The 20,905-nt window shown below is 38.9% G+C and overlaps 1 protein-coding gene across 2 annotated transcripts in view; it reads left to right on the top strand.

The window, feature by feature from the left end:
• The window catches only part of FNDC3B (fibronectin type III domain containing 3B), a 358,778-nt gene that overhangs the window by 181,548 nt on the left and 156,325 nt on the right, over positions 1–20,905 (top strand). For both annotated transcript variants that reach the window (XM_027541011.1, XM_027541003.1), the window contains exon 4: positions 3,908–3,984. In XM_027541011.1, coding sequence (XP_027396812.1) covers positions 3,908–3,984 — 77 coding nt within the window. The remainder of the gene's footprint in view (positions 1–3,907; positions 3,985–20,905) is intronic.

Raw genomic sequence — 20,905 nt, 5'->3', positions numbered from 1 at the left:
TTGATATGAGAATAAAGTTGTAGGATCATTGCATGAATTACTACTGGTTGAATAATTAAGCCACTCTCTGACCTTTCTTGTTCACAGTTGTTATAAGTAAATGAAAAATCAATTCACTAACAAATGCTAACAGACTTTTAAGATGTCAGACCATGTACATGAATATTGCAGTTAAAATTTTTAATGACTATAAATGGATCATAGTTCTTATTCGCGTGTCACATCTTGTTCAATGAAAAAAGCTGAGGTGAGGGTGGGGAGGGCAGGTCTTGACTCTTGAAGTCACAGCCTAAAAGCTGAAATTGATCAAATTTCCCAAGACATTTTTTCATGGAATTACTTGACTTTTAGCTAACATTCTAATTCCAGTTCTAGAAATTGTACATGTGACATCTTTTATCTGTCTGTGGAATTCATATGGCCTCTAGGTGAGCTTCTTAATTAGTTTCTCAAAAAAAAAAAAAAGTATTTTGGAGATGTATGTTTGGATTCAAATTATCTCATCTGTGTGTATGTATATTTGTGTAGACCTACCTTTATGTACCAAGAATGTTTAAATAAAGAGGGTTTGAGCTATCTTAAGTGATTAAAATTTTTTTCTCAAGTTTAATAGATCAATGATTTCCCAATACAGTCAAAGAGGAAATTTGGGGAGACTGTGTGGCTTTTCTCCCTGCCTCACATATCCTGTGTTGGTGGTTTGAATAAGAAGAGAACCATTTTCCACTGTATTCTCATAGCTATATCCTTTAAATCTTGTGTCATGAGATCACCAATTAAAAAATCAAAAGGTATCTAGTAATTCTAAAAGTTTAGGAAGAGAAGTTTATGTTTTAATTAGGGACGAATTATAATAGTATAAGGGAGCTCTCAAACACAAACTGTTGAGCAGAAGCACTTAAACTCACTGATTGGGAGATAAGTATTTAGGAAGACAGTGACTTTTCTCATACCACCACTGTGCAAAGGGATTTTATTTTGAAACTCCTGAATGCCTGAGGGTGCAATGGTTTACTTCAGAAAGGAGTGAAATCTTAAGGTTCCAAGGCAGAGCTGAGTTTCAGAAACCATTACTGTATATTTCGCCATGCTTTTTGAAAGGGTTTTGATGGCAGTGACAAGAGGAAGGGGAAACAAGCGTGGTAAAGTCATTTGGCTACTTTTGAAATCAAGGCCAGGAAGAAAACGTTTTCTGGCTGTAAATCACTGACTTGTCCTACATTCTTTAAAGCATTTTATACAAATGACTTTAACAGTTTTAGGGGTCTTGCCTGGGGTTAAGAGACTGTTTGTCTGGTATACAATTTGGTGATTAAAAAGTAGTACTTTATTGAGGTGGTAGCATTTCTGTTCACACTCCATACTGTCAACTATTTGGTATTTATCTGATGAGGAAGTTTTTGCTGTTAAGTCAGTGTCGTACAGAGTATATGCGTGTTGATTTTATGTGTTGCACGGACATGCATCTAAAAAAAAAATAGTGCTTAAAATGTAACTGTAATTAAAGAACAGGAGAAAACAAAAAGCTATAAATAAAAGAAGTTGTAAAGATTGCTAACATTTTGCCGTGCACTGCCCTAAGTGCTTTTGCATGAATTCAGTCAGTTCAGTTCAGTCGCGTCCAACTCTTTGCGACCCCGTGAACCGCAGCACGCCAGGCCTCCCTGTCCATCACCAACTCCCGGAGTTCACTCATACTCAAGTCCATCAAGTCGGTGATGCCATCCAGCCATCTCATCCTCTGTCATCCCCTTCTCTGCCTGCCCTCAATCTTCCCCCTCATCAGGGTCTTTTCCAATGAGTCAGCTCTTCACATCAGGTGGACAAAGTATTGGAGTTTCAGCTTCAACATCAGTCCTTCCAATGAACACTCAGGACTGATTTCCTTTAGGGTTTAACCTTTAAACCCAGTCCTGTGAGGTTAGAAATTGTGGTGGCTCAGACGGTAAAGAATCTGCCTATAATGCAGGAGACCCGGGTTCAATTCCTGGGTCAGGAAGTTCCCCTGCAGAAGGAAATGGCAACCCACTCCACTATTCTTGCCTGGAGAATTCCATGGACAGAGAAGGCTGGTGGACTACAGTCCATGGGGTCACAAAGAGTTGGACACGACTGAGCGGCTAACACTTGATAAGTGAGGCTAAGAGAGGCTAAGTGAATTGTTCAAGGTTACAAAACCAGTGTGAATAGTGAGCTGGTAAATGAAACTAGACAGAGGGTGTGCTTGTAATGCCTGCTTATAGATCTGAGTTCACTGACCCTTTCATTTCAAGGATAGTACTCAGGCTAAGGGTAAAACAGTCGTTTATGATTTTTTTAAGTGAATCAGTTAAAATAAAAATATATAGTAAATACCTAAATGTCTTAATGGCTATGGCAAAAATGCTAAAGCTGATAAGAAGGATGAATTTGGAAAGTGTCTTCGGTGATAGGTGAATGTATTCGATTGATTCATACTTAAAAATACCTTGGGGTCATGGAATTATCCTTTCTTACGCCATTGTCATCCTTTGCTTTAACTGATTACCAGTGTGTGACAGTGTAAGAGACTGCTGTGCTATTTTGTACATATTTAGATTATCAGATAGATGGTTCAGAGCTTTGGCACGTTGTACGTGAAGTTTCAGTGACTCTAGTCATATGGAATGTTACATGAATATTGCAATCTTTTCTGCCCTTCTTCTTTGTATTTTTCCTATATGTGCAGACCTTTCGATGGGCACCCTGACATCCCTGTTCCTCCATGCTTTTCCTGAGAAGTAGTTCTAACAGTGGACTGTACAGTGAGGTGAAAGGTGTATTGTACTTATATGTAAATACAGCACTGGGTGGCAGGGTCTGTCTGCTTCTGCCAAGAAAAGCGTTGTATTTTTCTTTGTTTTTGTTACAGCAGGGCAATTTTCATTGCCAGCGGCACAATACACATTAGGGGAAAGCAAATAAACAATACAGGGCATTTGGAGCCAGGAAGTCACATCTCAGACTCGAAACTCGGCTTTGGATTGACGTTTGGGATGTGGGTTGCTAAATAGGGGAGCCACCTATCAAACTGAAAGCCTGTAACCTGAGGTCGCACTCTTCCAGGGAAACTATTTAGTCACAGAATCTTTGGAAGGGTGTCAGAAATTGATTTTGATGTTATGACAGTTAGTTTCCTTGTAATTAAATATTTAACTCAAACTATGTCTTAGGTAATTGATGATTGCTTTGCCTTTGATTGTTTGCCTTAGACATGCCATTAACATTTGTTGAATTTAATATTTTGAAAACTAACCTTTTGTTAATTGAATGCTTTACTCTGAAATAATCCAATTAGATTTTGTATGAGTATTCCTAGTAGTAGTAGTGCCTAGTTTTAAACATGGTCTATTTTTACCCCCTTCCTTATCAGAGATATGTCAAATTCAGTGGGTTTGGAGTATTTTAAAGGTTTCTTCTATGTCAAATTAATGTTGTGATACAGTAGCTTATTGAAAACAATAATCAAAATAAAAATTTTAAACCCAAAGCTTTTTTAAAGCAGAAGAGGTAAACTCAGTTAAAAATTTACTTGCTTAAGCATGTATTAATAGTACATTCTTTTAAAGGCAAAAAAGGAAATTTTTTGCCCCACTTTGTTAGAATACTCTTATTTGCACAGCTTTAGTTTAGGAATTTGAGGCTTTGGGAATCATTAAATCTTTATAAAGATATTCATAGTGGTTTTCCTCCTTCCCAGCCCCTTGACTTATGCAACTGGAGAATTCCTTTTCATCCATTTCAGATCTAAGGCACGAGATACCAACTATTGAAGAGAAAATAGTCAAAATAATTCTCTTCAGTTTTGATAATATTTAAACATACCAGAGATTGTTTTGAATAATGTATATTTCTTCAGCTGTTAATATCTTACTCCTCCCTCTTTTAGGACCTGCTGAAGTTCCCATGATGTCACCCAATGGATCCATTCCTCCCATCCATGTGCCTCCAGGTTATATTTCACAGGTAAACCATTTAATAGACTTCTCTACTCACTGCTGGCCCTGTCACTTCAAAAGAATACATGGCTTCAAAAACTCATCCCGGGATTAATTTAGTTAGGATACTGCTAGAGTTGTGGGATGTTTTTGTTTTTGTTTGTTTGGGCTTTATATTTTTGTGTGTCTGCACTTGGGCACCACAAGGCCCTTCTTGATTCTTGCTGCTTGACTTGCCAGAAAGTCAGTTGGAGGCAAACACAGTAGGGTTAGGAGGCCTCCTTCCATCGAGGTGGGTTTCACCCTCAACCATCTGATGGTGGTTTCTTCATAAAGTCTACTGCCTAGAGACTTCCTTCCACTGTACCATGATTAGCTAGTTGTGGCGGAAGTATAGATTGAATTAGCAAAAATATTAAAGGAGACATAGTTAACTTCAACAGAGTCCGTGCTCTGTTCTGGTGTCCTAATTTCTCTGTAATGTGGCACAACTTGGTCTTGGTGAATTACGAATATAATGTGAGAACTTGGCTGTTTGTTCTTAAATTTCTCTGAAATTGGATTAAGTTAAAAAAAAAAAAAAGAACAGTAGTTTAAAAAGAAGTGGCAATTTCAGAGGTATGTTGGAAGGATTTTTTAAAAAAGATAAAGTTATACCTCTATACCTGGATAAGGTTTAAGGTCTTCAGGCTGCCTGGAACATAGACGTCTAGGTATAGTTGAGTTTTTGTCCTCTCTCCTTGGACAATACGAACTCCTCTCTGCACTACTTCCTCCCCTGAATAGCTAACTAACCAGGTCTCTCCACTTTTTATCTTTGTTTTTTTTTTTTTTTTTTCTGATTATGAAGGCATCTTATATTCATTGGCAAAATCTCTGAAAAGACAGAGAAGCGTATAAAAAAATATAGGTTTACCAACCACAGAAGACAATAATCTTTATGTTAACATTTTTTGGATTATAGTCTTCCAGATTTTTTTCTTTCTTTCTCTGTCTGCTTTTAAAGTTGATAAAAAATGTGTAATTTTCAGTTTTAATGATTTTGCTAGGGTGAAAAAATTGGCAGCTACATAGGAAAATTGCTGAAGTTCAGGCAGGAATCAAAGAAGATTTATCCTTCTCTGATGTAAAAATTCACCCTTTTCTTCACTTTCTAAGCCATAGTTTAGCCACTATAATGTCATTTTTTCCATCCCTATTTTTTTTATACAAGCCAATTTTACATCTGTTTTTTTTTTTTTTTTTTTTTTTGAGTAGGCAGAATATTGGCCTGTCTTTGCTCTGTTCCAAATAAATGGCTTGTTTTACACAAGTCTTTGTAAATAAGGACCACTGAAAGGAGGAAAGGATGCAGAGCAGGCCCTTGCACCGGGACCCAGGATGATGGATCACATTCACGTCACCAGTCAATTAACAGAAAAGAACAAGGAATGTAGAATTCTATTATGTCTCCCACTCATTTATTTTGAGGAAGTGTTTCATTCCTGTGAAACAGAGTACAGTTCTCACCATTGTGATGGTTGAAATAACACCTCCTTTTATGCTAAAGACCCATTTAAGGAATACCAGTTAAAAATTCTAGTGGAGGGAAGCTGTAATGTGCTTTTTCTTGCTAGTGGTGTTGCTGTGATTTTACTAACTGCCAAACATTTATTAGGTTTCATAGGGAAAATAGAGAATTTTAGACCATGGTGTATTTCTGATTCTGAAAAACTTTGATAGAAAATGTAAGTAGAAAGAGGAAAAGCAGAGCTATAAACTTACTTTCATAAAACTGATGATGGAAGTATAGTGAGACACTTTCTCAATTTAGAATTATGGCAGTGTATGCTCAGGCATATTGGATGGATAGTAAAAATGGAATAATTTGGATTCTGAATTGAAAAAGAGCAAGAATACTTCAATATAAAATAAAAATTTTAAAGAAAGTTGATGGAAATATTCAAAAAAAAAGAAAAAAGCACAAGAAACAGCCTGTAAGGCATGTGTTCAGTTTCATTTAGATTGGGCTTTCTGATCAGAAGACAGGCCCAGAGTTAAGTGATCCTCTGTGGTAAGCATTATAATGTTAATAATATCAGACAGTGAAGTGTCTAAGTAAAAGAAATCATTATGGTGAAGAAAACTGAGAGCCTGAAGCACAAAGAAGATATACAGCATCTTCTTTAAGGCTGACCATATACAGACTTCAAAGAAATGAAGAGGGTTGGAGCCAAGTATAAAACATCTTCGACTTGTCAAGAAGCAGAATGTCTTTTTGTTATTCAGTTGTGAGGAGAAAGCATCACTTAAAAAAAAGAAAAAAAAATCCCCCTCCTGGCTAGACATACGTAAGAATGCCTGATACTAGTCTGTCACTATCCAGTCCAATTTTACTTCTTAAGCCCACAGTCCTTTTCCTCAATTATATGTGGCTTCCTTGTTCGGATCTAGAGTTGGATGTACATTGCATAGAAGTAAAATTAAAGCTCTTTGGTTTATGAATTCTTCATGTTCAACACTACCCTCCTTTTGAGAATCGCCTTTACCTGTTGTCCCATGTTGCTACCACCTTAAACTTCTGTCCCCTGGCCTTTTCTCAACTACATACTTTTGTGCCCACTGTTTCTCTCTTCTTCAAGAACTCAAGAGCCCTTCTTTGTCTGACAGTTCAGTCATTCTTCTGTTCAAATGCCCTTCCTCATTGTGACCCTTTTAGAACCTCCAACACAGAGATGGTGGTTTTATTTTTTCAGCATCTTTGGTACTTTCTCCGCATCTCTGTTATGAAACACAATACATTTTATAACCATCCCCAAGAATCTTGGTGCCTCATTGGGATTATATCTGAGAATCTAGAGTTCTGCCTGGTATGTAGTAGGTACCTGATAAGTGCTTTTAAATGTAAGTGATTGGCCAAGCTGAAATAAAGTAAATATAGGATAGAGTAGAGTAATAAAACACCTGATAGCTGGGAAATTGACAAGCTCATAGTGATGTTTACCTACAAGGAACGAACAGCTCTGAATGTGGACTTAAGAGAGAGGAATGCAAAGATAATTTGGTAGAGGAAGAAATAGTGTCCTTAACAACAGCATGGGGACAACTGGTTATCCAAATGCAAAAAAATGAATTTGGACCTCTACCTCACATCATATACAAAAATTAACTCAAAATGGATTATGGATATAAGTGTAATAGCTAAAAGTACATAGCTCTAGGAGTAAAATTTTATAACCTTGGAGTAGGCAATGGATTCTTAGATACGACACCAAAAGCACAATAGATAAATTTGACTTCATCTAGATTAAGACTTTTTATGCTTTCAGGGTCTCTGTCAATAAAATGAAAAGAGAGCTCACAAATTGGGAGAAAATATATGCAAATCATATATTTTAGAAGAGACATGTAAACTACCGCACAATTGCACTCATCTCACACGCTAGTAAAGTAATGCTCAAAATTCTCCAAGCCAGGCTTCAGCAATATGTGAACCGTGAACTTCCTGATGTTCAAGCTGGTTTTAGAAAAGGTAGAGGAACCAGATATCAAATTGCCAACATCCACTGGATCATGGAAAAAGCAAGAAAGTTCCAGAAAAACATCTATTTCTGCTTTATTGACTATGCCAAAGCCTTTGACTGTGTGGATCACAATAAACTGGAAAATTCTGAAAGAGATGGGAATACCAGACCACCTGATCTGCCTCTTGAGAAATTTGTATGCAGGTCAGGAAGCAACAGTTAGAACTGGACATGGAACAACAGACTGGTTCCAAATAGGAAAAGGAGTACGTCAAGGCTGTATATTGTCACCCTGCTTATTTAACTTATATGCAGGGTACATCATGAGAAATGCTGGACTGGAAGAAACACAAGCTGGTATCAAGATTGCTGGGAGAAATATCAATAACCTCAGATATGCAGATGACACCACCCTTATGGCAGAAAGTGAAGAGGAACTCAAAAGCCTCTTGATGAAAGTGAAAGAGGAGAGTGAAAAAGTTGGCTTAAAGCTCAACATTCAGAAAACAAAGATCATGGCATCTGGTCCCATCACTTCATGGGAAATAGATGGGGAAACAGTGGAAACAGTGTCAGACTTAATTTTTCTGGGCTCCAAAATCACTGCAGATGGTGACTGCAGCCATGAAATTAAAAGACGCTTACTCCTTGGAAGGAAAGTTATGACCAACCTAGATAGCATATTGAAAAGCAGAGACATTACTTTGCCAACAAAGGTCCATCTAGTCAAGGCCATGGTTTTTCCAGTAGTCATGTATGGATGTGAGAGTTGGCCTGTGAAGAAGGCTGAGCCCCGAAGAATTGATGCTTTTGAACTGTGGTGTTGGAGAAGACTCTTGAGAGTCCCTTGAACTGCAAGGAGATCCAACCAGTCCATTCTGAAGGAGATCAGCCCTGGGATTTCTTTGGAAGGAATGATGCTAAAGCTGAAACTCCAGTCCTTTGGCCACCTCATGCGAAGAGCTGACTCATTGGAAAAGACTCTGATGCTTGGAGGGATTGGGGGCAGGAGGAGAAGGGGACGACAGAGGATGAGATGGCTGGATGGCATCAGCAACTCGATGGACGTGAGTCTGAGTGAACTCCGGGAGTTGGTGATGGACAGGGAGTCCTGGCGTGCTGCGATTCATGGGGTCGCAAAGAGTCAGACATGACTGAGCGACTGATCTGATCTGATCTGTACCTAGATTATACCAGGAAATCTTACAGCTCAAGAATAAAAAAATAAAAACCCAGTTTAAATATAGACAAAGGATCAGAACAGACGTTTCTCCAAAAGCACTGTACAGGTGGCCAAGCAGTACATCGAAAGATGGTGAACACCATAACCATCAGGGAAATGGAGATCCAAACCACAGTGCAATACACTTCACACACACTGCGATGTCTTTAGTCTGAGAGACAAATAATAACAAGTGTTGGTAAGAATGTGGAACACTTGGAACCCTCACACACTGCCTGTAATAATGTAAAATAGTACAGCTGATTTGGAAGATATTCTGGCATTTCCTCAAACGGTTAAATATAGAGTTACTATTGTTGTTGTTGTTCAGTTGCTAAGTTGTGTTTTGACTCTTTGCGACCCCATGGACTGCAGCATGCCAGGTTTCTCTGTCCCTCACCATGTCCCAGAGTTTGCTCAAACTCATGTCCATTGAGTCAGTGATGCCATCCAACCATCTCATCAGAGTTACCATATGACTCAGTTGTTCTACTCCTAGGTAGATATCCAAGAGGAGAGAAAGCATATATTTATACACAAAAAAGCTTATGTATGAATGTTCATCAGAGAAGGCAATGGCACCCCACTCCAGTACTCTTGCCTGGAAAATCCCGTGGATGGAGGAGCCTGGTAGGCTGCAGTCCATGGGACCACTACGAGTCAGATACAACTAAGCAACTTCACCTTCACTTTTCACTTTCATGCATTGGAGAGGGAAATGGCAACCCACTCCAGTGTTCTTGCCTGGAGAATCCCAGGGACAGCAGAGCCTGGTGGGCTGCCGTCTATGGGGTCGCACAGAGTCGAACAAGACTGAAGCGACTTAGCAGCAGCAACAGCATGAATATTCATAGCAGCATTTTTCATAACCCCAAAGTGAAAATAACCCAGATGTCCAACACTTTATGCATGGATCAACACAATGTGGTATATCCGTACAATGGACTGTTGTTCGGCCATAAGAAGGGATGAAGTACTGATGCATGCTAAAACATGGATGAACCTTGAAATATCATGCTAAGTGAAAAAAGCCAGACAGAAAAGCCATATACAGCATCATTCCGCTTATATATAATGTACACAATAGGCAAATCCATAGACACTGGTAATAAATTCGTTGTTGCCAGGAGCTGGGGAAGAGAGTATTAGGGAGTTCCTACTAATGGGTATGGCATTCTTTTTGGGATCATGATGATGTTCTGGAAATAAATAATGGTAATGGTCACTCAACTCTGAATATACTAAAAACAAGCTGAATCAGACACTTCAAAAGAATGGATTGGTGGTATGTAAATTAAATCTCAAAGCTGTTACAAAAGGGAGGAGGAAGATAGTGACTAGTCCTAATTACTAATCAGCAAACAATGGCACAGCTGGGAAAAATGGCCCAGCCTGTGTTGCTGCCTGGGTTGATGATGGTAATAATACTATGTACGCTCTGCTCAATGCTTTATTTGCATCTCTAGTTTTCACCATCCTAACTTTACATATGAAGAAGCTAAGACCCTGAGTTGAATCAGGATTGCAACACAGGCGTTTCTGAATTTACTGACTGTTTTGCCACTATGATATCATCTCAAAGTTAGCGACAGAACCTCCCTTGATGGCTACACAGTTTACCCTTCAATAACGATGTGGAGAACTGTACAGATTCAGTTATACTTGGGTTTTTTTCAATACTAGATACTCAGGACTACACAATCTGTGGTTGGTTGACGCTATGAATGATGATATGGATAAGGGGAACTGATTTTAAATTATCTGTGGACTTTTGACTGTGAGGAGGGTCAGTGCCCCTAACACCCACCTTGTTTAAGGATTAACTGTTTGCTTCACGTTACATTGCTTTCTGACAATGTGAGCGTGGATGTGTGGTATGTCTACTCGTGCATCTCCAATACTGAAACACCAGCTACTCACTATGAGATGGTCCATTATTGTAAGGAAATTGAAGAGGGAGGCAAGTAAGTGATGAAAGATGTGTTAGAGATGTTACAGTCGTCACTCTAAACTGAGTCAATGGAGAAATTCTTGGTTGTAAAATTCATTCCATACTTTCGTACCTAAAAGTGCTTTAAAGATTGATTGGTAAACTTGATCAAATTGACAAAATACTGATGTCAGTAATGAGCAGATGGTCTTAAAGAAAGAGACATTTGGAGCTAAAGAGACAGCTCTGCTCCAATGCACAGTCAACAGCACAGCCTGTATTTTCTTAGGTTGAGAAGGACTGAACCTGTGGTCCTTAGAGGTAATGTAGACTAGACTAGGGCAGGAGAACAGTGGAATCTTGTCTGAGATATTAGGCTTATTTCTGTTGTCAGGTGTGTGTGTGTGTGTGTGTGTGTGTGTGTGTGTTGTGCTTTACTTTCTGGTGGAAGCCTGGGGGAGCTTTGAGGAAATTATAATCTGACCCTTAAAACTTGAGGGAAAATAGAGGCTAAGAAAAAAATTTTTTTCCCACATCTATGAGGAAGTGAATTTATGTGAGAGAGAATTTAGTCTTATCACACTCATTATTGTTTCCATTATGGGAAAGCATTTGTTAGTGTGGTTAGGGTTGAAACTATGGGCAAACCGAGTGAACTGGGAAGATCATGGACATTACTTGAAAGGACCTGTCTTTGTATTCTACCATGGCTACTTCCCATGTGACTTTTACAAATTCTTTCACCACAAAGGCGAATACCTACCTGATGTGGTAGAGGGAAGAATTAAGAGAAATGCTATGTGAAGTGTGCAGTCCACACTGGGCAGTTCACTAAGTGGTAGTTATTAGAATGAAGAAGCCTGTTAAAGCAATTTCAATGAAAGTTTGGCAGAATTTGCCTTCCCCAGTACATATTGAGATCACGCCATATGAAGCAAATTTTTCCTTTCATTGTATACTTGCCCTGGTTTTTCTTAAATTTTTTAACCTCATCATTAACTTTTGAAGAATTTATATATAAAAATTTCTTAAGCAGATGCCATGAGTTTAATTTTCCGTGCTTCCATAGTAATTTATGAAACATTTTCAAAAGTTAATAGGGGAAAATTTCATGTAGACCCCCAAATTTAAAAAGCATATGAAGAGAAAAAGTGAAACATTCAAATTAATGTTCCATCATTTGAGAAACCATGCTTCTTTTTCCAGATTAATTGGTAGAACCTAAAAACTTTAAAGAGTAGTCAAAATAAGTATTTCTGTTGTTATAGCAGAAGTACATACTTTACCTCCTTCCATTGTTTTGAGGATTAGTTAATGGGTAGTTACCTGTTGAAATTATATATATTCCATTTCTCTTGACTGAAGGGAGACAAGAAATCCATTTAAAAACACGTTTAAAGTTTGGTTTGGTTGGTCATTCTCCAATAAGGCTTGTTTCCAGAGTTGGCCTGAAATCAGCGTCCTTTGGAGAAACAGTGGGGTCCATTAGTTGGAAGCCATGGAATGCTTTCCCCCATATTGTTCAGCCAAATCTGAGCTATTAACATTTATCCTCAACTGCTTCCCTTTGGTAAGTATGACCTGGTGTTAGACTAATGCCCTCCTTCATCTTCAACACAGTAAAAATGATGATCAGAACGGAACGTGAGGCATTGATTGCCCTGTACCTGGGCAGACAAGGAATCAGACCCACTTGTCAACCAATAATAAGAAAATTGAAATCTTTTTTAAGACTTTAAGTCTTCAGAAGCATTGATTTTTCTATTGGAAGTTAGGAAAATGTCTCACAGTCAACAATGTGTGCATGGGTGCTGGGAGCTTCTGTGGAAAAGAGCAGAGGACTTACATATCCCTTCTGTTTTAGTTGCTATCATCAGCAGATTTACAGTAACTTTAGTTTTTATTTTATGCCTTATTTTGTTTAAGGAGTGATTACAGACAAGGTTGGCAATGCTAAATTAGAAGAGATGTACCCTCTGCTCCAAGCATTGTGCAAGTTTCCTCCTTCTGAGTCCTCCGTCTCCTTGTTCTGCATTTTCTCTTAGATTTCTTTCCTTTGTTTCTGAGATCCTGGCATTGTGACCTAATAGAACGCAGGATTATTCGGAGATGAAATGTGAGCCCAGGTAGGGTTCTGCATCAGCTCCCAGTGTGATTTTAGGACTGTTTTAAATAAGTTATTTGTTTGGGTGTTTTACTTGTTTGTTTACTTGGCCTTCATTGGGCTTCCTCCCTTGTAGCATTTAAATGCCTCAAGACCAGTGACCTCTGTGTCATGTTCATCACTGTATCTTCAGTTCCTTGAAAGCTGTCAAGCACATGTTCAGCATCTATCAAAATTTGTCTGACTTTTGGAGTCATTTTTACCTTTGGGAGGGAGGAGGTCAAAGGAAGATGTTTGAGGATCTCTGAGATTGTTTTCTGATCTAAAATTAGGTGATTCTCCTTTACTGTTTATACTGCTCCTTGAGAGACCAAGAGAACATATAAGTTTCCATAAGCAGTCACAACAACAGTGGAGCACGCTTTTGGGAAATTTAGCATTCTATTGAGTAGGATGCTATTCTTCACTTCTATAGAAAAATGATAGTGATTTGATAGTTGATTTTCATAATAATATTGAGAAGACATCACATCTGCAAACGACTTCTAAATCATTAAAAGGATTAAATTATGTACATTAAATTATATTTGATTTTATTACATGATTATTGTATGGCTTATCTCAGGATGTTAAATATAGTGCCCTGTGCTATACAGTAGAACCTTGTTTATTATTAATATCTTAAAGGCAATCAGTTTGGCACAAATTAAAGCATGAGGTTACTACTCACTGTTTATCTGCTGACAAATATTCTGTTCCTCAAAACATATAGTCTGATACAACTATTTGTTCCATTTTATTCATTGAAACTCTATGGTTATAACTCTTCTCACTTGTCCAGGGTTCTTACAAATACTAGGAGTGCTTGATTTGATTTTTGATCTTCAAATGTGGTGGAACTTTTTGGTCTTTAGGTGGCAATATACAGTAAAATATGATAGAAAAGGGACAACACTTCCAGTCCCAGTGGTTGGGCGTGAATCTTGTCACCCACTTAGCTGGCCTTAGGTTAATTGCTCCTGAAGATTCTTCATCTAGAATTTAGGACTGTGATGCTGCCCACATCAGAGGATCTTCTGAGGGTTATGTGAATTATGTGCTGAGCGCTTTATACATTATTACGTTGCTTAGTTCTCTTTAAATAGGGGCCCCTCTGCCCCTCAAGTTGGGAATAGCTGCCCCTCAAGCTGGGGTAGCTGAGGTTTGGTAAGATGGAGCTGGTACCAGCTGAGGACCCAACCCCAGTTCTGTGGTTCATAAGATGGGTTTCAAACTTTGCTGGGCTTCCTTAATGTGGAAGGACTTAATCAATTAGTGCCATTGTCCCCTCAACTACAGCATTACATGCTTTACAGAAGTAGTTGGATTAAAAGAGATACCGCTGTAGGTGTACTTGCTTCCCTCCTCCTCTTCAGTCCTCAATGGTTTTAGTTATAAATCATTTATAGATAACCTGGTTGTGCTCTTTTTTTCCAGATTAAAGATATATGTACGTGTGAGGGGTTTCTCTGTATATAAAAGTGTTGGTATACATAAGGCTAGTAGAGTGAGGCTTGCCATTTATGAGATGATCTCCTTATACTGTTCACCTCTGGACAAGCCTCTCTGTAAGAGTCATGCTCCACAACACTGAAGACTAGCGCTACTTCAGTTCCTTCAACTTGGGATTCCCTCCTAAAGCAACCTTGGATGTGTTATCTGGATCTAACCATTGATGCATTGGTCTGTACCTTAGCCGTTGCTTGAAGTTGGCATGTACATTAAAAATTATTCACCAATGGAAAATTTAAAGTTTCCAGATATAAGTGAGTGTGTGGGTAAAATGTTTGGGGAATTGTTATTCATTCATGAATCACCTTGTTACTTAAAATCTTGAGTTTGGTTACCTGTGAAGCGTATTAAATTGGTTGTTTACTTAACCGTTGGCAAGAACTCTTTCAGAAAAGTGGAATTTTCAAGGAACTTTTTTATTCACTCTCAATTCAAAGAAGATATTGATTATCTGCATCTACTCTGCAGGATAATCCTTTGATATTATATAAAGGGCTTTTACAAACCTAGAAATATCACCGAAAATTTATTTTTCCATTCTGGTACAAAAGCAACCATGCTGAGTGGCAAAAGGAGCTGGTCCTAAACCTAGAGGGTTTATCGTCCCGGAACATTCACGATAATGGAACACTGGAAAGAGCAGATAATATTTCATCAGTGTTTGGCTGTAACAGATGTGAAGAGAAAGGAGATTGAGAAGTAATATTTGATGTTTTCAACCACAGTTGTAATCATTAAATTTGAAAATGCAGAAAAGTCAGGAGATTTGCGAAATACATTGAATCCTGCCATGTTTTGAAGTCAAATAACTTCATCTATAAGATAGAATCACTGCTTGGCTCCTGCAAAATCTTTGGTTGCCCTTTGAATATTCCTTTATCCTAATTTTTGCTTTCTTCTAAGGCGCTTGGTGATTATGGTAGGAGTTTCATCCATAGCATCAGAAAAGGGCTTGGGCTAGGGAGAGTGCAGTCCTTACATTTCAAGTCTCTAACCTCCATGAAGAACAAACTTGCTTTTCCTCTTTTGTTATGTTTACTGTATTAGAAAATGCAGAGTGAGGAGTCAGTGCAAAAAAGGAAGGGTGAAAAATAACTCTTTTCATTACTGGTTGGTGATGAATAAAATAAAACCACTCAGCTGCCTTTGGATTTGAAGTAGAACTTACACAAGAAATGTGTAAATTTTCCGTGTCTTTCTTATAGTAAAATCATACTTATTTAAAACAAGAGTGTCAGGGATAACAGATCTGGAATTAATTGACTTTAGATTATCTAAAATTTTAGAATATGATGTCAGGTATTTACCTGAGTTATGGGGAGAGATTGATTTTGATAAAGAATGTGTTATTATTAACAACTCTGGTTGTTTAGTTGCTAAGTTGTGTCCGACTCTTTTGCAACCCCATGGACTGTGTAGCCCACCAGGCTTTCCTGTCCATGAGATGTCCCAGGAAAGAACACTGGAGTGTAGCCATTTCCTTCTCTTAAGGGATCTTCCTAACCCAGGGATCGAACCTACATCTCTTGCACTGTAGGCTGATTCTTTACTGCTGAGCCACCAGGGAAGCCCAATAGTAACTGTTGCTGCTGCTGCTAAGTCGCTTCAGTCGTGTCCGACTCTGTGCGACCCCATAGACAGCGGCCCACCAGGCCGGCCCTGCGACCCCATAGACAGCGGCCCACCAGGCCGGCCCCCCGTCCCTGGGATTCTCCAGGCAAGAACCCTGGAGTGGGTCGCCATTTCCTTCTCCAATGCATGAAAGGCAAAAGTGAAAGTGAAGTCGCTCCGTCGCGTCCGACCCTCCGCGACCCCATGGTCTGCAGCCTACCAGGCTCCTCCGTCCATGGGATTCTCCAGGCAAGAGCACTGGAGTGGGGTGCCATTGCCCTGCTAGACATTAAATATAAGATATAAAGTGTTTTTTTTTTTTTTTTGCTTGGTTTTTCATTCATTTGTTCATTAGCCAACTTATATTGAGAACCTCCTGTATGCCTGGGTATTTTGAGGGACTTGGAGTTGGTGGGAGAGACAGATCTGTAATCAGTGCTGCAGGACAGAGATGCTGATGGTGGGGTGAGCACCAGCCTGGCCAGGAGAAGCCTAGATGGTTTGTCTGCCTGTTCCTCTGTGCAGCTGTTTCATGTTGCCTAACCTTTCCTTCTCCTTGTTCACTGCTCAGTTACCAGAATGGCCTGGGAACCTGCTTCAAATACGTTGGCTACCATTAGGAAGTGAGCATGAACGCAACTTTGGCAAACTCATTTGGTCTCACTTTTCTGTGTGCAGCGTCTCACTTAGGCAAGCCAGACTTGCATGCTGACTGCATGCATGTGGGCTCACATGTATCCACATGCAATCTGTTCTGCCCGCATCTTGGATCATCACTGGTCCTTGGGGCAGCCTTTTAAAATTTTTCTTTTGCCTCCTACCATTGAAGCTTTTCTTTTGATTTCTGTTGCTTGCAGCACAGAAGTAGGAGAGAGTTTTAGGAATTGAGGAGTTAATTGAAATTCCTGTGGAGCATATTTCAGTTCAGTAAGGGGAGGAACTACCTTCTCTATTAACTATGAGAAAAGATTGTCAAAACATAAATGTTTTTAAGGGATCCATTTTAGTTCTTGGACTCAAAACTGTACCCCCCCCCCCCCCCCCCCCCAGCTCTCTGACTTTATGTGAGTTAGCTTAACTTTACTGAGTTTCTTTCCTTTTCTCTCTGAAATGAGGATAACTATTTGCCTCCCAGGATTGTTGGGAAGATTTAGTGAGGTGGTAATATTAATAGTAGTAATGGCTAGGGAAGTTTCCTCCTACTGTGTATCAGTTACCATTCTAGGACTTGAACACTGAGTAGCGTTATGTCAGGTAGAAGGTATTAAAGCAGAGCAGCAGGTATTCAGTAAATATTGTTTGTATCTTGAATCCTTTCACATCTCTTCATAACCTATTTCTAACAGTTCATTATTTACATATTTATTTTGCAGCATACCTAAATTTGCTCTACATAATGAAAACTTTGAAGTATAGACCAGGATGAAAATCTGGTTCTCTAGTTGAACTAAGTGCATATTTTAATCATGCTGTGCGTTGGTTTTCTCATGTACAGTAGGGATGCTAATATCTAGTTCTCCAGTAGTTAAGAAAGTTAACTGAGATAAATGGCAACAAGCGCCTGGCAGACCACAGGCGCAGGCTGTGACCTGCTTTCTCCTCTCCCTCCCTGCTACTCGCGTTAGCACTCCCTCTTGCTATTGCCCCCAGCCTATCTCATTTTGTTTCAATGGTTTTTTCTTGGTTGTGCTTCTAAAAGACACTGGTGCAAGGAAGGCAAACGTTCTCTCTCTTTAACCTTTAATGCCTTATTTTCTGGCGTCTCATCCATGTGTCTAGGCCACAGGATAACAAAGAATACTAGGCACATACAGGTTTCTCAATAAGTACTTACTGAACAGAGTACAAGGGCATGATAAAGACTCAAATTACCTGCTGTTTGCCATCAAGCTTTCTTCCTTTGCTAGAGTAAAGTGGCTGGGTGGTTCTGTCCAGGAGGATAGTGAAAGTGAAAATCGCTCAGTCTTGTCTGACTCTTTGCGACCCCCCTGGACAGTCCATGGAATTCTTCAGGCCGAGATACTGGAGTGGGTAGCCATTCCCTTCTCCAGGAGATCTTCCCAACCTAGGGGTCGAACCCAGGTCTCCCGCACTGCGGGCAGATTCTTTACCAGCTGAGCCACCGGGGAAGCCCAAGAATACTGGAGTGGGTAGCCTATTTCTTCTCCAAGGACTCTTCCCAACCCAGGAATCGAACCAGGGTCTCCTGCATTGCAGGCAGATTCTTTACCAGCTGAGCTACCAGGGAAGCCCATCCAGGAGGAATTAAATGCATTATATTAAAAGAGAATTGTGGTGGTTTTTGTTGGGTCGGGGGGATGTTTGTTTTTTCTGTTGTTGTTTTTAAGCAGACAAGGCTGGTGGAACTTATGGTAGGAGGCTCTGTTAGGTGGTATATTAATTTTCTCAGGCCACCATAACAATGTATCATAGGCTGAGTGGCTTAAACAGAAATTACTTCCTGCAGCCCCTGTTTTCTTTTAAGGCCTCTCTTCTTGGCTTGTAGACGGCCTTCCTTTGCTGTCCTCACGTGGTCTTCCCTCTGCCTGTCTGTGTCCTGATTTCCTTTTCTTATAAGGATATCAGTCATATTGGATTAGGACCCACCCATCTGACCACATTTTACTATAATTAATTTGTTAAAGGCCTTATCACCAGATATAGTTACATGCTGAGGTACTGTGTAGTTGGGACTTAAATATATGAATTGGTGGGGGGCAGGGCAGAGTATACATAATTCATCCCATAAGAGGTGGCAACCTGAGGACCTACACAGTGACTTTTTCCAAGGGTCTGTGCCTCTCTGGAGAAGATGAGTGTTCCGTTGAATCATAGCTCTAGAAAAAAATTGCACTTGGTCCTGATATCTAGGGGGAAAAAAAAAAAAAAACTTTGTCCTGATTTCTGAATAGAACTCACTAGGGCTCAGCCTGATTTTTCTTTTTCTTTTTAGGCTAACTAGACAAGTCAATATTTAGCACCTATTTTTTTCTTACCTTTGAATATCCATTGCTTAGCTTATAGTCTGTACCAGGAAATAGTTGTTGAATTGAATACTAGCGATTTGCCTGTATGCAGAGGCAGCATGCCTCAGGACATTGTCACAGTTTCATTCACCCCAAAGGAAACGTCTTGTCTTTTCCATGGTCTTTTGTAGCTCAGTTGGTAATAGAATCTACATGCAGTGCAGGAGACCCGGGTTCGATCCCTGGGTTGGGAAGATCCCCTGGAGAAGGAAATGGCAACCCACTCCAGTATCCTTGCCTGGAAAATCTCATGGACAGAGGAGCCTGGTGGGCTGCAGTCCATGGGGTTGCAAAGAGTCGGGCTCAACTGAATGACTAACACTAACACAACACTTATGGAGCGTGAAGGCACATTTTTATGGTCTCAGGATTCTTAGACTGAACTCTTTCTAATGTCTATATTCTTCTGCTATAGTAATATATTTCTTTATAAACCAAAATGTTTATAAGGCCACCATTCCCTGAGTTGCTTATTATATTGTGCATTATTTTTGCTCCTCAGACTTTCTTATTCTTTGGAGGAACATAGGCCTAATTTTCTGAGACATAGATCTCAAAACTGATCTGATAACTAAATATGTTACAGTTTGTGTTATAGAAGAATAATAAATAAAATATTTAGCACAATTTATTTTTATTTTTACTTATTTCAGAATATTCCATTTCTTAAAAATATTTTTAGTCATAAGACCTTGATTGGTTAAGGGAGTATCCCATTATAAAAGTATCCCATTTCACATGTACATGTAAATAGACTTTTTTCACAAACACCACAGAATAATTTAAGATAATTAAAAATGGGGCTATGAAACAGTTTTCATATATGCCAGCAATTTGTGGTTTCAAAAAGCTACTTCTCTAATTGGAAATCCATTTTTTGGTGAAGAAAAGTAATTTATACTTCAGATTTATTAATTTTTGTAGTTAGTGGAAATATTTATTCTTATATAGTAGTAAAAAGATAATGTTCCATCTGTTTTCTTTTACTTTTTCTTTTCCCTGCCTTGACTAGAATTCTTACTTTTGTTAGTGCTGTTTGCTTAATTTGTTGTTTTTTTTTTAAGTTCTTTAACAAGTCAAAAACTATATGATAAAATGAAAATTATTTCTCTTCCTTCTAACTACCCCTGTTTACCAGCCCGGGGTTGTTCTTCACATTTAGTAAGAGCTCTGTTCTTTTACTACCTCAGTCAAGTCTGTATGGGCTGCTTGATCATTCTAAGTTTTACATTGACTGAAATAAGGAAGGTTGTAAGTTTCTAGAAACAAATACTTTGCTTCTGTGGACCTTCCATTGTCTAGCACAGGACTGAATCAAGATTTCATGAAAGAGGGACATCTAGAATATATGCCCTACTCTTTTCTTAATAGCTAGGGGCAAGGTAGAAGGAAAAAAGACACTATAGAATAAATACATGTTGATATCAGATGGTAAGAAAAACCCATATTTATACTAAAATTGTACAGAATGTGCTACCATATTCATGCTCTGCGTTTTAGACAAAATAGAAGATGCTTGAAATAAATAAATGGAACCTAATCAAACTTACAAGCTTTTTGCACAGCAGAGGAAACCATAAACAGAACGCAAGGACAATCTGTGAAAGGGGAGAAAATATTTGAAAATGATGTGATCTAAGCTTAATTTCCAAAGAAAGGAAACCAATTTTAAAAAAGGGGGAGAAGACCTAAATAGACTCTTCTCCAAAGACATACAGATGGCCAAAAGGCCCATGAAAAGATGCTCAGCGTCACTAATTATTAGAGAAATGCAAATCAGAACTATAAAAAAGTATCACCTCACACTGGTCAGAATGACCATCATTAAAAAGTCTACAAATAACAAATGCTAGTGAGGGTGAGGAGAAAAGAGAACTCTCCTACGCTGTTGGTGGGAATGTAAATTGGTTCAGTCAATATGGAAAATAGAATGGATGATTCCTTAAAAAACTAAAAATGGAGTTGCCATATGATCCAGCAATCCTGTTCCTGGGCATATATT

Source organism: Bos indicus x Bos taurus, chromosome 1 (genome assembly GCF_003369695.1).
Source record: "Bos indicus x Bos taurus breed Angus x Brahman F1 hybrid chromosome 1, Bos_hybrid_MaternalHap_v2.0, whole genome shotgun sequence".
Classification (NCBI taxonomy): domain Eukaryota; kingdom Metazoa; phylum Chordata; class Mammalia; order Artiodactyla; family Bovidae; genus Bos; species Bos indicus x Bos taurus.
Note: the sequence above shows the minus strand (reverse complement) of the source record. Positions and strands in the feature narration are given on the sequence as shown.